The 15,064-nt window shown below is 40.6% G+C and overlaps 2 protein-coding genes across 4 annotated transcripts in view; both read right to left on the reverse strand.

The window, feature by feature from the left end:
• The window catches only part of ERCC6 (ERCC excision repair 6, chromatin remodeling factor), a 44,322-nt gene extending 39,407 nt beyond the window's left edge, over positions 1-4,915 (reverse strand). Inside the window, exons 1-2 of the mRNA XM_062606734.1 lie at positions 4,401-4,915; positions 1,816-1,936 (exon numbers count right to left, since the gene is read on the reverse strand). Coding sequence (XP_062462718.1) covers positions 1,816-1,936; positions 4,401-4,900 — 621 coding nt within the window. The 5' untranslated portion in view covers positions 4,901-4,915. The remainder of the gene's footprint in view (positions 1-1,815; positions 1,937-4,400) is intronic.
• Positions 1-15,064, reverse strand: part of VSTM4 (V-set and transmembrane domain containing 4) — a 452,074-nt gene that overhangs the window by 225,922 nt on the left and 211,088 nt on the right. The gene's annotated exons all lie outside the window — the stretch shown is intronic.

Below are 15,064 nucleotides of genomic sequence, written 5' to 3' on the forward strand. Positions count from 1 at the left end.
TTGGAATGTTTTGTTATAAAGAAACTGAAATTGTAAATAAGTCCATCAACCTAATACATGTTTGTACACACTTAATTCAGGAGTGGTGACAGCTAATTTATCAGCAAAAACTATGAAGTAGAATGACTTTAAAAAAATAAGTGAACAAAATCAACATTACAGATGCTGTAACAAGTACAGTTCATTACTGCTATGAAAATAATTCATAGCTGACTCTTCTGCTACACCTTTTATCCAACTGCAATATTCTCAACTGTATATTTACTGGTGACACTGCATTTCCTTGGTGTTGCTATCTTTCATTTATGAAACAAGAAATTTCAACCAGTAAAACAAAGACATGAGCAATGTAGCTTTACATATTTGTAACTTTGTAACTGCATTCTTTGGAAATATCTCCCTATCTAGAGAGGCACATACTTCAGTAAAAAACAACTGCATGGCAAAATGAGCAATTTTTTTTGTGTTCTTACTGAAGAACAGTCACTAGCCTGCCCATGTCTTCATAAGCACTTTTCAAACCACAAAGGGCAAGTATATTAATGCATGGTACAATGTATTATCTCCAGTGTATGTACTGTTATCCTTGCTACCAGAGTACTTTATATCATAAAACACTTGCTGTATGACAGCTCTAAGGAAATAGCTGTCTTGTACCAGTCATTAATTTCCCATTTGTCTCAATAACAGAAGAATTCAGTCTTCTTTAACCATTTTTTCTAATACTACAAAAGGAAGAGTACTGAAAGTCACTTTCCCACGCAAAAAGTAGCCCAAGAGAAGCTTTAAATACAGTGCCCAACTCCAACCAGCCTCCAAAATTCTTGAGGTTCATAGGACCATTTTTACAGATTACAGTTTTCATAAAGGATCTGTTACATGTCAAGGACTCTTAGAGGTGACCAACAATGAAAACACATGGTTTGAACTTCCCCTGAAACTAACATATAGTTAGTTATTAAGTAATTATTACTATTAACACATCAATTACTTTTACTTCATAATAAAAAAGTAATATGAAAACAAGTAAAATACAATTACATGATCATTTGTTAGTGGTACCTCTGGTTTAATGCATTTCTTCCCTCTACCTGTTCCTACTCCTGTACCACTGTTCAGCACTGCCCCCCTCACTCTCTTCATGAGCCAAATTGTGAAAACAATATTACCCAAGTTGCAGAAACAATCAAGGTTAAAAATCGTATGACTGAATGAGTTGGTGACAAATGGCCTGAGACTGGGAAGAAGTGTCTAAGGACAAAGGACAGTAAGTTTTTCAGTCAAGTTTATCATCAGAGAAAATATTAGGATGAATTTCCATCAGAAGTGAGCTGATCAAAGTTCTACATTCCTGACAAGGAGAATGTTTTCCTTCCTTCAAATCTCCTTCTTCCTATTCACAGCTGTTTAGGTCTATTGCTTACATTACACTGGTGCCTGCTAGATTCCTCTACGAGCTCCTTCAATTTGCTACTCTGGAAATAAAAACTCTGGAGTGGCTTCTGCCAAATCAATGAATTAATATGGTTCACAGACAACACTGTTGTGTACCAGTACAACAAAGATACAGACAATGAAAAGAGGATTAAGGAAAGAAAGGTAGGGAATGAAGAACAGAACAGCCGAGATTTAGGTCAACTATTAAATCACACCCTAACAATGCTTTGCTGATGCTCTAAATATTACTGGGAAGGATTTAATTAAGTCAATGAAATTAATGCAAGTCAGTCTTCTGAACAGGTCCTGGAATTTCAGTTTTACAGCTTGTTCTGAAACTAATACTAACAAGAAAAGAAATCAATGTAGTCCAATCACCTTGTTATATTTTTGCCGTTTTACAGAATCTAGTTTTCTGTTTATATCTTTGTTGTTGGCAGCTTGAGGTGAAAGTTGCTCAATAATTTTATTTATTTGCTTCAGAGATGTTGTACATGATCTGAAAAAAGAAGAAGATTGCAATGTACTGGTCAATTCTAGAAAGAAAAATAGCACATTCTCAACTCAATTTAGAAATTCCAAAATTAAGGTAAGATTCAACAAAGTCTAAAGGTAAGTTTCTAAATAAGTATCTCATACTTAAACAACACTGGAAATACTAAACAATTTAAAAGACTGTACATAATAAAGTATTTTTGAGCAAAATTTTGCTAATACTAGAATTCCAAAGGCAAGGAAAATGAACAAACCACTGCAGTACTTAGTGCTCAAAGTTACAAGTCTGATGATGACTATAAGCAAGTGATAGTGGTTGCTTTTATTATTCAAGGCAAATAAAACACAAAGTCTAAATGGGAAATCCCATGTCTTCTTTTCTGAATCTGTTTATTTGTTTGATGCCATTATATAAGGAAGCCTATTTCTTTTACCTTTACAGTATCTCTTTGAAACAATGGGCAGATTACATAATACAGTTTTAGAAGGACTAGCTCAAAGAATTAACAGCACATCAACATTAATCTTTCCTCACTCATGCACTACTTTTTTTCATTTTTGCATACACAACATGAAATTCGGGTTGAACCACATACTATAACCCAGTATCTGTTTCTGCAGTTAAATTCCACTGTCAGAAGCAACATATTTTGTTGATTCAAATAGTGGAACATTTCATAAGGATACACATCTCAAATCATTATGAAAAATATCAAAGAAAAATCTTTACAAAACCTGCAAAGTAGCCACTATTTTTCTCATATGTAAAGAAAAGCATCATATAAGTCTCCTCAATTGTCAGTGAAGAAATCATTGGGCCACATTTCTCTCCAGCTCTAACCTGGATTCTACCACTTTTGTCCTAGAATAGATATTCTACCAGCTCCCCAGCTATCACTGCCATCTTCACTCCTCCATTCTCTTTCAGCAATTTTGAACCATCCCATCTCCTTTCTCAGTTTTCTGTTTCGTTGCTGTGAAGTATATCATCATTTTGCACACCTCCTATCTTTTGGCTCTTGCTTCCTTGGCCCTAGGGTGTCTTGACATATACCACTACTGTCCTCTTCCACAGGTCTTTATTTAACAGGACTGTGGGATCGAAACAGAATTTAACTTCAACTATTTTTTATTCTCCTCCTTCTGCTTAAATTTGTGGGTATTTCAGTCATGCAGCTTGTATCATGAACTTTGTGCCAACTACTCAAGATCTCTTCCTGCCTGATTTTAACTCTAGTCATGCATCCAACATGTTACAGGACTTTAAGCAACTCCATCATGCTCTACTCATACGTCTTTACTTCTGTTAGTCCCTCTGCTCCACAAGCCACCTATATCTCTGCTAATCTTCTTCAAAATCAACTTTCAGACATGCACATTACATCTTATGAGATGAGGTTCTACAGGTCTGCATAAACTTTTGCATTCATTTGTGTAAATCTCATTTTACAACTTCAAGTGGAAGACAAAAATAGAGGGGTAAGAAAAATCATAGGAAGCCTTCTAAAGAAAAACAGGAAAATATCGACTAATTGACATGCCATGTACCACTCTTTTAACAACCACATATTCTAACTGCAGTGGTTACACTGCTCCATTCTTCTTCTCAGTGTCCATCTTATTCATTATAACATCTGAAGTTAGGTTCCAATTTTTCAAACTCAATTTCACATCTGAACTTCCAAACTGGAAAATCAACAAAGTGCATAAAATTAAGCTTATGCATAACAAGAGCTATACAAGAGTTCACATAATTAATGGAGGACTACAGCACTCTTGAGCACAAAACCTCAACGTTAATGAATAGAGTGACAGATGCAGTTGTAAAATTATTTACCTCAGTAGTTCACACGGCAACTCTACAATGAGACTAGAAACAGAAGGGAAATCTAAGATCTGAACTCAAAAGATTAGTCACTCCTATCCCACAAAGTCTTTTACTATCTATATACCATGTTAATTTGGCATTTGATTATTTTAAGATGTCATTAAGTACTTCATACAAGCACTTGTGATAAGGTTGTTTTGGTTGTAGTATACTCATGATATGGAGTCACCCAAGTTACAGAAAGCACATAACCAGAAGCAGATAACCCTACAGAAGCATACAAAATTGGAGAAGTGGCACTTTTTCTGACTATAAGTTTTAATGATAGAATACAGTGCTCTCCTCCACGGCCCAGAAAAAAAAACCCACACTCCTTGATAAGATAGGAGACAAAGCAGAAAAAGGAGATGTGCCGTCTTCTACTGCCTTGATGCATGACTAAATTATTCAAATAAGACCAAAGAAGCATTTCTCTGATGTAAAAAAGATTTTCGCCTTTTTGAAAAGGTGGGTGACTCGGAACACGTGATCTAGTGTTTTCAAAACATCTTTTCATCTTCCAGCTTTTAAAAACACAAGACACCAAGCTTTATCAGATAGTCAGGAACAGAACAGGGCAGTAAGAAAGAACACTATTTACCTTAAGTCATCCAGCACTGACTGATACTCTTTCTCTGCATCACCTATTTTTGTTGCTTTATTAGCTTCATTAATTGCATTATCTACTTGCTGAAGAACTCCTTGTTCCAATACATCCTGGTCATAGACATCAACTCCTAAACCTTTGAGCTCATCAGCCTGTGCACTATATGAGATGGACTGAATCTGCTGCCTGTTGATCTGTAAAACGGGCTGTCCTCTTCTGGTCACCTCCAAAGGAGCAGCCATGGAAGCAGATGGCTGGCTGGAAGAGTTGGGAACTCCAACACTATTATCCAGGTCACTGTCACAAATGCCATTTTCTTGTTCAATTTCCAATTCTCCATCATTATGCAGGCAATTATTGCTTGAAGTGGTAACAGGGTCTTGTTCTGGGACACCGTCAGGCAGGTGGCTGTTGTCTGTTGGCATCCTCTGTGCAAAGGCAACAAAGAAGAACCAAATGATCATAAGGATGTTCACATACACAAAGCTCCTCATGAAGACTGTGCCCACAAAAAAGTAAACAAAACAATGAGCACGTTCCTTGAGAAATTCTTGTTTCAAAACACCTACTAGTCTACTCCTCCCCGAGTCCTCCACCCAAAGGCTTCCTCACACTGATTTCCACAATCAAAAGGAAAACATGGCCAAACCTCCTTGAAGACAACTACATGTAGTACTACTGGAAGACACTGACATAAAGACAAATAAAACAACCTGTAAAAATTCCTTGCCAGAGACTGAACTCAATCTTGTGTTTAAACAGTCATGCTCCAGAATACTGTGACATAACTAAAACATGAGCAATTTCCATACCTAAAATAATAAAAAAAAAATACAAGTGTTCGAAACAGGGTAAGACTTGCCAGTTAAAGCACTGATGGGCACAGCTGGCTGTAGGGTTTAGTTTAACAACTCAGCTCTGAAGCAGAACATAAAGCTTCAAGCTTAAATAGGGGAAGTTTAGGCTAGAGATAAGAAAGATGCTCTTTACTGTGAGGGTGGTGAGGCACTGGAAAAGGCTGCACAGAGAAGTTGTGAATGCTCCATCCCTGGCAGTGTTCAAGACCAAGCTGAAAAGAGCCTTGGGCGACATGGTCTAGTGTGCCCATGGCAGGGGGGTGGGAACTGAATGATCTTAAGGTCCTTTCCAACCCTACCTATTCTATGGTAAATCACCTTAGTCGTTAGGAAGTTAACACCAGACTGACTTATCGAGGCAAGCCTAGCGCTGGTCTGGTCTAGAGCCTTCAGCGTGAGGCTGACCTCTAAAGATGTATTTTTATCAACTTCGGGAGAAGCAAGCGTTATTAACTTGCAGGAAGACAGCAGTGAAACAAGTGGGCTTCCTCAGCAGCTACTCCCTAAATGGCACATGTGGATCCCAGCCCCAGCTCACGGTTTCCTAACGGCAGCTCCTAACACACGCCACACGCTTGGCTCCGCATTCAGGCAGCGGGTATCATAGCAACTCCGCGCACCGGCCCACCGATGACGGCCCCGAGCCCCATACACACCCGCCTCCATCAACTCTCAAGCTCGGCCGCTTCACCACGTCTCTCTACAGGCAAGACCGGGCTCAGGACAGGCACGGAGGGGGCAGGTCGGGGCTGGCCGGGCAGGAGGGGCCGCTGGCGAGACCTGCACTGCCGACCTCGGCACCCACCTCGCCTCTCGTCACCCGGGACACCGCGAACCACTGCGCCTGCGCTCCGTACTCACTGACCACGCACGCCGAGCGCGTTGCGTCACTTCCTCAGTATCCGTGGCCTTCGTGGTAGCGCATGCGTGGAGCGGCAGGGCCTGGGAGGTGGTTTGTGGAGGGGCCGGCGGTGGCGGTACGGCCAGCCCTGCTGAGGTGTGCAGCTGTGGAGCGGACAGCCCCGCTCCGGGGTCGCCTGCCGTAGTCTCGTCAGACTGTACAGGTGTTAATGCGTTTGTGCGTGGCAGTGCATGAGCCCGCTGCGGCTGCCTGCCTGCCGTGGTGGCACATGGGTCACCTCTGGCCGGCCGCCCTGCACTGGGTTGGTGCTTGTGGAGAAGCACCTGTAGGTCGCAGCCACAGAGGAGACACTGTCAGGGACCGCTTCGATAGTTCTGTGTTCTTTGACATGCCTTAATATAGTGTGGTTGTCCTTTAAAAGGCTTAGGGCAGGGTGAGCTGGTGGTTGCAGAATGAGCGTGGGGATCAGAAAACAAGTGTTGAGTAAATAATACAATTTGATTGCACCAAGGCACAAGGAGGGTAGGATGCTATGCAGCTTGGGATCTGCCAGCAGGATTGCTTGCAGGCCTAGTAATTGACTGCAAGAGGAACAGTCTTGTAAGAGCTACCGGTCTCCTGCCTGCTGGGCTCTGTACCAGCAGTTTGTTATGTTTTCTGCATTGCTATTTTCATAATTCTCTGATGGTGAGAAAAGTAGAAAACTAGATTTTCTCCAGGAGTCCTTTCACTTCTCTGTTTTCTTTTCCCATTCTTCTGTCTCCCCGTTCCAGTGGCATGAACATCCTGGACACAGCTCCTCCTCCTTTGGGCAGCAGAACTGAATTTATTTGATGACTGCCTTGGGCCAACTGTGAGAGTATAAGTACATAGCAAACTACATTTGGAAATGTTTTGCTAATTAAATGCTGAGTCAGATAGATTTTAATTTTTGGCTTCACAGGACAATTTGTGATTCAGTTTGACCACAGAGCTGCTTTTTTTCCATTGCCTTTCAATTGTCCTTTTCTGTATGTTCTTAATGCCGTCTTTCTGTGGTGAATGACTTGAAATAAGATGCAGATTTAAAAAAGTGTATAATTTTCTAAGTTGCTCAAGAGTGAAGTCAAGGCATATGTGACACACTTAATTTCAATAAAATGCTACAGACTGTGAGAGAAAGCAAGCTTGTCCAGTAATGATGATACATTTGTAGTGCAGCTTTGATCAAGAGAAATTCCAGCTCCAACTGATGGAGACACCCGGCATGTAGAGGATTGTGAGTCTGGCTATGTAGAAGTGTCACAGTTGTTTAACAGAGGAATAGCAGAGGTGGGATTTATGTATGACTAGATGTAACATTTTAATCATGAAAGTTTAAGGATGTGGTTTAGGGTGTATAGGGAGAGAACAGTACTTTAGATTTTGGCCTTTGTCTTTATATCCTGCTTTTAGAGATCCTTCCTCCTTCTTTAGGTTATTCAGACCCAGCCTTTCCTTACACGGGAGATGGTCTGGTCCCTACTCCTATTAGTGGTCCTTTGCTGGACTTTCTCTAGTTGCTCCATCTGTCTTTTACTGGGCAAGTCCTAGTCTCTGTAGACATTTCTGACATTTTCTCGACTGTGTTCTTACAGTGCATTGATGGAGCCCACATTGTAGTATTAAAACACTGTTGATAAATGAAGTACCCAGCGATTCAAGTATTCCAGATGTCATTGAAACTTTTTTTTTTCAGGATTTGTGTCATACCTGACACACCCACAGTGTCCCTCCCTACACACTTGTTTCAAGAGAAGTGGTTCTGTTGCCATTTCTCAAGAGTCGTCACTACATTATTTTTTTTGCAAAATACTGTATCCTGGCAGGTTCTCCATGTTCTCAGCTCTCTGTGACACATTGTACCCTTTATTTACTACCCACTGGTGTGAGTATTAATAAATAACTGAAAATTGTTGGTGGCTTTATTCTGACTTTATTCTGAACTACAGTTTCAGGTCCTTGACTATAGGTGTTCTTTTCCCTTTGCCTTCGCTTTTCTCTTTCCTTTTCCCTTTCTCTTTCCCTTTTTTTTTTTTCTCTTCCCTTCAATTCCCTTCCCTTTAATATCCTTATTCTCTCCTTCTCCCAGTGTCTGGAACTCTCAAGAAAACACACAAAGGGTTCTCTAAGGTCTGTAAGACCAAGACCCAAAAGGTCAGCAGGCAAATAAAACAGTGCTTAGTTGATATACTCTTGTTTGTTTCCTTTGGTCTGAAATACGCTTTTATTGCAAATATGACTTACTTAGTATTTAATGACTGGAATGAGGAGGCTTATTTTAACCTTTGTTGTCATGTTCTAAGTACAAGAAACAATGCTTTGTGATTGCTGAAACGACTGAAAATGTGACGTGCAAAGTTTTTCAACAAAGTGAGAAATGCAGCAACCAAGGGACATTTAAGGACAGAGCAACATCAAGCTGTTGTCAGAACTGAACTGCTGTATGGAGGGGTAGGCTCAGTTTTCCAGAAACTGATTAATGAGGGGGAAAAGAGTAAGTTGTCCTGGAAGAAGAAAAGAAAAGAGCTTTGTATTATTTACTAGAAGAGGAGTTTTCAAACGGAGAGGAAAATGAGTGGAGATTTTCCTGAATGTTAACAGGCTTCTATGGTTTAAGAGAGTACTGATGTGGGAGATAGTCGGTACTAAGTCCAGAAGAAGAGGCTGTAATCCAACATTAAGTACTATTGCTTCAAGGCAGGTACTTGCAGAGCGAAGCAGTTACACTGGTGTCCTGACTGTGACTCCAAAGATCTGTAGTAGAGGTTGCTCATAAAGATCCCTGTAGTGCTCTGCTATGTGAGGGAGTGTACGGGACTGAAGATAATCATTGTGGGAGTGTTCTGAAACCATGATACAAAAATGTGGGAGACCCTTAAGGCAGACACTGATCAATGTCATCTGTCTGTGAAACACCATATGCATTGGGAATGATGTATAAATAATAAGTGTATTGTACAACTAGTCTGTTGCAAACTGGGTCAGGCTCCCAGGTGGTGTGAATGAAGGCTGTTTTACTGAAGTCTGCTGAAGCCAGGTCTCCCAGCAGTTGAAAATCAATATGGATCCATTAAAGTCATAGAAGAGATAAATTCAATAGGCCTTTAAAGCTCATTCCATGATGGTCCATCCTTGATGCATTTGCAACACTGTGCCCTTCTATTATCTTTTCTATTATTTCTACTTCAACACATAGTTTTGCCAAAGCAGGTGAGATCTGTGTTTTCGATCTGGTCTCAACCTCAGCTCTTGCCTGGAACTGTCCATTGCAAAGGCTGTAAAAGTACAAAATCTGTGTTATGAAATAGAATGAAGTTATATTTTCAGTACAGCCATTTTCACACAAAAAATTAACCCCTGATGAACTAAAACTTCAGTTATGCACTTGGCTACATACATATATCTTCTTTCCACATAGTATGCATGCATGTTTCTCTGTATTTTACAGAAATATGTAATTGTAATTTATCTTATTTATTTTCTACATGTAGATGACTGTTAGTTGGAGTGCAGCCACTCTGCTAAACCACTGGCAGTGTGGTTTCCTGAACAAGATCTGCTTGTTTGGTTAGCTTTTTAAATGTTGTTAATATAGCCACAGTCTTCACCCCTCTTCTATGCAAGCATCAGTGGTAACAATTCTTGCTGAAGCTGGCCCTGGCAACTTTTGACATGCAGTAATTATGCTCTTTTACTTGAACTAGCAAGACTGGGAAATTAAACTGCCCTTTCTATCAGTTATTACTGGAAAGGATCCTGGCAGAACGTACAAAGCAGCAGCTCAGAGCTCAGCCATTAGTTCTGGAGTGCCATGAGGAAATGCAAATAGGCTATCAAAGAAGCTCAAATAGAACAACAACTTGAAAAGAAAGCAGTTTGTTAATGTGACTCTGAATTGGGCAATAAAAAATCAGGTTCTGTAAATTATTGTCAGAGATGAGGGGGAAGAGGGCAGTGGTTTAATTTGCAGTCCATCATTTTTATTCAGTTTCCTACTCTAAAAAGTTATCCTGAGAGTCACAGCCTCAAAACTATGAGAAACACATCCCAGTGGTGCAGCCAGTGTATTTGGTAATAACCTGCCATGTCCCTGGTTCATAGCAGGAAATGTTCCTCTCAAGCCCTGTAGTGGCCTGGTTGTGCTGTTAAGTGTGTGCCTGCTGCCAGTTGGCCAAGCCTTCTGAAGGCTTTTCCTTCACAGACTGTATTTTGCCAAACTGAAGACAAAAGAAGGGCTTTGTGACAGATAATATTTATGGATTTTGTTCTGAGGAAAGCCTGCACATGAACTATGACTGATTGCAACAGAGCAACTGTACAGAGAGGCTTGGACTGGCCAGCTAAGAAAAAAGTAATCTGAACCACTACATTTTCAGAGTTAAGTGACTCCAGAATTTGAACATCTTCAAGCTCTCATCACACAAGCGTTTATATGCATTAAGGTGACCTGAGATGGCTGAGCCTTAGGCATGCGACTGCTACTCTTATTTATGGAGCAGTCCCAGTGGACACAGTGCTTTGTTAAATATTTAAAGATGCTCCTTGTCCCAAAGTGCTTAAGTTTGAGATTTTCATAGATTCATAGAGCTTAAGGCCAAATGGGACCATTAGATCATTTTTTTCTGATCTCCTGTGTGACGCACAGCAAAAATTCTCACTCAGTAACTCCTACTCTCTCATGGTGCTAAGGTAGCATAGCTGTCTTAGCAAGACATCACATTTTTATTTAAATACATTGAACAGTAGAAAATGTACTACATGACTTGGTAGGTTGCTCTAGGGGCTCATTACCCTTGCTGTGAAAACACGTTTCAAGTAGCCTGAAACAGACTAGCTTTACAAAAAAGCCAGGTCCCTAAATAATAATAGGCTGACCTGTTAAACATGGTGGAGGGAAAGACTCCAGAGGAGTTTTGGAAGAAGCCTCAAACACAACTTTGTAAAATCTTGAGGCTGAATTTCAGGAGAAAAAACTTTCCCTTACTTGCGTAGAGGTCTGTAATGGGCTGGACACCTCAGGTTCCACCTAAAACTCCCCTAAGCAGTTATGTGCTTTCCTGTGCTATGGCTGTTCCTAGAAATGGTGCTTTTGTGGCTGAGCTGATCAGCTGGGCACACTTATCCTGCCCGAGGCCAGTTTAGAAGCTGAAAATCCCAACAGTCAGGTATGGAGTATCCTCATGCCCACAGGCAGCTCTGTCCTGTTAAAAAACAGATGGCAGTGGCAGCTTTTAGTGCATATCAATTTAGCTTTTCTAGTTTTCAAGCCTTTTCTGATGAAGTATCAGCTATGGGACTGAGCCAATGCCCTAGGAGGTTTCTATATGAATGGTGAGAATGCTATAAACCCAGGCACACTGACACTTTTAAAACAAAATGCTAAAACTGTGAAGTTGTGATGAAAACAGATGATAAATGATTTAGGGTCTGTGTTACTTCTCAGGAGGGCACAGAATTGCAGGCAGCGTTGGCAGAAACAGAAATTTCATCCACAGTAATAAAGCATCTGTATCTTTGTGCAGCAGTGAGTCGTGTGGCAAGTATCTCTCAGAGCCATGCCAGTGTAATAAAGCTAATATATCAACTTAAGAGAGATGCTAAGCTCTTTGAAAATAACTGTGTAGTTGGCAAGCAATAGTTTTTACTCATTATGTTACAGAGAAATAAAACTGGGTTGTTTTTTTTTCTTTTTCTCCCTGCTGTGGTGCATTGAAGAAATTAAATGCGGAAATCTTCTCCTATTGCACTATTAGGTTGGAAAAGTCATGACTGCAAGTGGGAACACATTCCAGAAGGTTTCTCCCACTGCTTTACTGTAGTTAGATTGCTCGTCTATTGTATTTCCAACAAATATTGCTGGACTAAGGCTCACATGTAAGGAATTTCTTGACGATACCATTTTTTTAGGAAACCTCTGTGTTTGTGCTTATTTGGGCTGCATATTTCTCCCCAGGAAGAAGAAAGTTACTCTCTAGTTGAATCTGCTGCTGCTCGTAGAGGACTGTTTCTGAGCTTGCAGCCAGATCATTGTTTCACATGCATCTTTGCTATCAATCTTTTATAGCTGTGTACACAGCACTTTTTAAAGCCCCATATAAAAAGCAAACAAATATATATTACTTTTAAGTACTGAGTAAGCCTGTAACAGCATGCTGCCAGAGCAATTGCATCAATCGCCTGCAGGCAAATAGGGAAGCTGAATTTGGAAGTTTATTGAGTCTTTGCAAACCAGCCATTCCCATTTTGTGTACTTCATAGCTGTTCAGTGGGAAGCTTATGACAAGGCTCTGGCGTTTGTTTTCCAGAACCAGGAATTTCTGCTTCCATCTTACCCAGGAAGCCATAGGCTGCTTTCTCACCTGCTGACAACCTGATCTCCTTGCCGTAACTAGCAATAGCACGTATAATGATTCCAAAAATTCGCTGACAGAATCATGCTAAGATTGTGTTTGAACTGTCAGGTGGGGCCAGGAAGAGAACTATATATATATATTCCAGTACTTGAAAATCTTTCACCTCCTCAAAAACCGGGCTGACAGACAGCCACCTGCTTGCTTTAACGCTAGAGGGAGGCATCGCCTAAAAGAAACTGCAAAGACTTCTAAAATAGCACAATTTAGAACGATTTATGGATCTTGGAAGGGAACAAAACACTGATTTCTTTTTAAAGCCTCTGTTTTTATTGGAATACATTATGGGAGGCCTCATTTGTTGCCCAGAATGCTTTTGGCCAGAGTGAAATTCAACCTTCCTGATGAGGCGGGCAGATTCGGCTTGTGCTGCTCTGCTTTGTCTTAGCTCTGTTCTCCTGGGACAGCCTTATGCACAGGGCCTGGAGGTAGTTCAGCCTCTATAAATAGCTTATTGCTGAATGCTTGTGTGAGCAGATTTGGAAGGCTGTGCCAAAGGATGAAGAGTTGTGTTGTTTTAGTTCACTTTAGACTGACAGACTCAAAGATTTCCCTATCTGGCCTCAGTTTGTACTCAAAGCAGAGGCCAGGAAGATGAAATGTCAGTGCCTCACTCTGTATTTATTTCTCCGTAATTGCAAGCCTATAAGCACAATAATAGTGATTGACTTAATGATGGTGGCTATATAGGGATGGTTGTGGTCCCTGAGGAGGCTTTCTCTCTCCCCCATTACCCCATTATCTTCTCCTCTTGCAGCATGGATCCTGTACCCTATAAGGGGTAGATAACGCATAGCTCCATCATTCATGGTAAGACTGCTTCCAGGCCTCTAAACTGTATTTTGCTAGGCTGCACAAAAAGACCATAGGAAAATGTGAATAGTTATTTAAGAGCCTCACAGCAGCTGACAATAACTTAGAGTTGTATAAAGCATTTATTGTACTGAACAGAGAATTGGAAGTTACATTTCTAAAGTAAGGACCAGGTAGTAGAAAATTCTGCAAGTTACTTCCAGCGAAGGAGGAGAGGGGATATGATTACCTGTGTTTACCTGTTCTTTCCTTCACTCCTTATTGTCAGGAGTAGAGGTGGTTCATGGAGAAGGGAAGTGGTGTGGGAGAAACAGCCCAGGAGCTCTGGGTGTCCTGCCTAAATCTTTCAATGAGCTTTGTTCAATGGAAATGCTTATTTCTTCTTCTCCTAGACTTATATTTGCCTTTCCTTAGCTACATCTAGCAGAGAAAGGGGTGAAGAATGTGTTTTGAGGCAGTTGTTTCCAGTCAGGTAGGAGGGATGAAACACTGCTGAGAGAGCAAGATGGGCAGATCTGGAATGTGCAGATGGAGACAGAAACAGATGTGAGAAGGAAATGTGTAGAGGGAGACTGGAGAGGAAAGAACAGATTGAAGAATGAGGGTAGGTCTGTCTGTTATGAAATCTGGGGACAAGATTTAATTGCTGAGCAAGATGGTGCAGAGGTATATGTGTGGCTGTTTTGAGTGGCTTCTTTGAATGTACATAAATCTTCACATTTGAGTTATAGTGCATGTGCTGATGGGCCCAGGTGCTCTAAAATCACTGTGATGAAGCTCTTGAGAGATAGAAGGTCTGTTGTCAGCAGGTGGAACATACAGACTCTTCAAATGAATGACAGGAATTTAAAATAATAAAATGTGTAAGTTGCAGCTGTCAAGACCCTGTTAAAGTCACTTAAGCTGTTCCATGGATTTATCCTTCAACAAGTTTCCGATAGTGTCTTTTGTCCTTTTGGCAGCACTTAAAATGTCCTGAGACTCTGCTGAAGTGGGACTTGGTCCACTGTTCTTACTGCATCATGCTGATCCAGCTAAGCCATTTACAGCTTCTAATAAAGGAACTTTCGCAGTGTCTGTCTGCAGATTTCATTGAATCCCTTGGACACCTCATCATCTGTGATTCTCACCAAAGGCCTTGAGATATGTTTTGTTAAAGAGCTAAAAGAAAATTGTGCTGGGAAAGCTGCTGATGTGGTTCCTTTTGCCTTTCAGAGCATAAGCCTGCAGACCTGTAGTTATTATAGCAGATCTCCGTTTAGAGCAAGGAAGATTTCTCAAGGTGCTGTTTAAGACTTCCTGGTTTGTGCTGCAAATTGTTAATCAGTCCATGACAGCATAAATAAAATTAAAGGGTTTAATTAAAACTAATGAATGAGTGAATGGAGAATACACAGCGTGTTCTACTTGCAGAGCGCTGGTGCTGTGAATAATTAAAATGTCACAAAGCAGGAGATGTCTTAGTAAAAATGTTGGAGCTGCAAAAATAGAGGCCCCTGAACTTTGGTAGTTTGGGAAGGTTTTGCTCTTTAAATTGGTTAAAATCAGTTTATATAAGCTAGGGGAAAGATACAAAAATATATACAACTTTTTTAATGATGGACTAAAAGTGGAAGTTTGATGCCAAGCAAACTCCACTGCATTTTGGATCAGTTTGCACATCTGAAGATCTGTTTTCATACTGTATTATCATAT

Source organism: Pezoporus occidentalis, unplaced genomic scaffold (assembly GCF_034315485.1).
Source record: "Pezoporus occidentalis ecotype Australia unplaced genomic scaffold, CSIRO_AGI_Poc_V1 ctg98, whole genome shotgun sequence".
Classification (NCBI taxonomy): domain Eukaryota; kingdom Metazoa; phylum Chordata; class Aves; order Psittaciformes; family Psittacidae; genus Pezoporus; species Pezoporus occidentalis.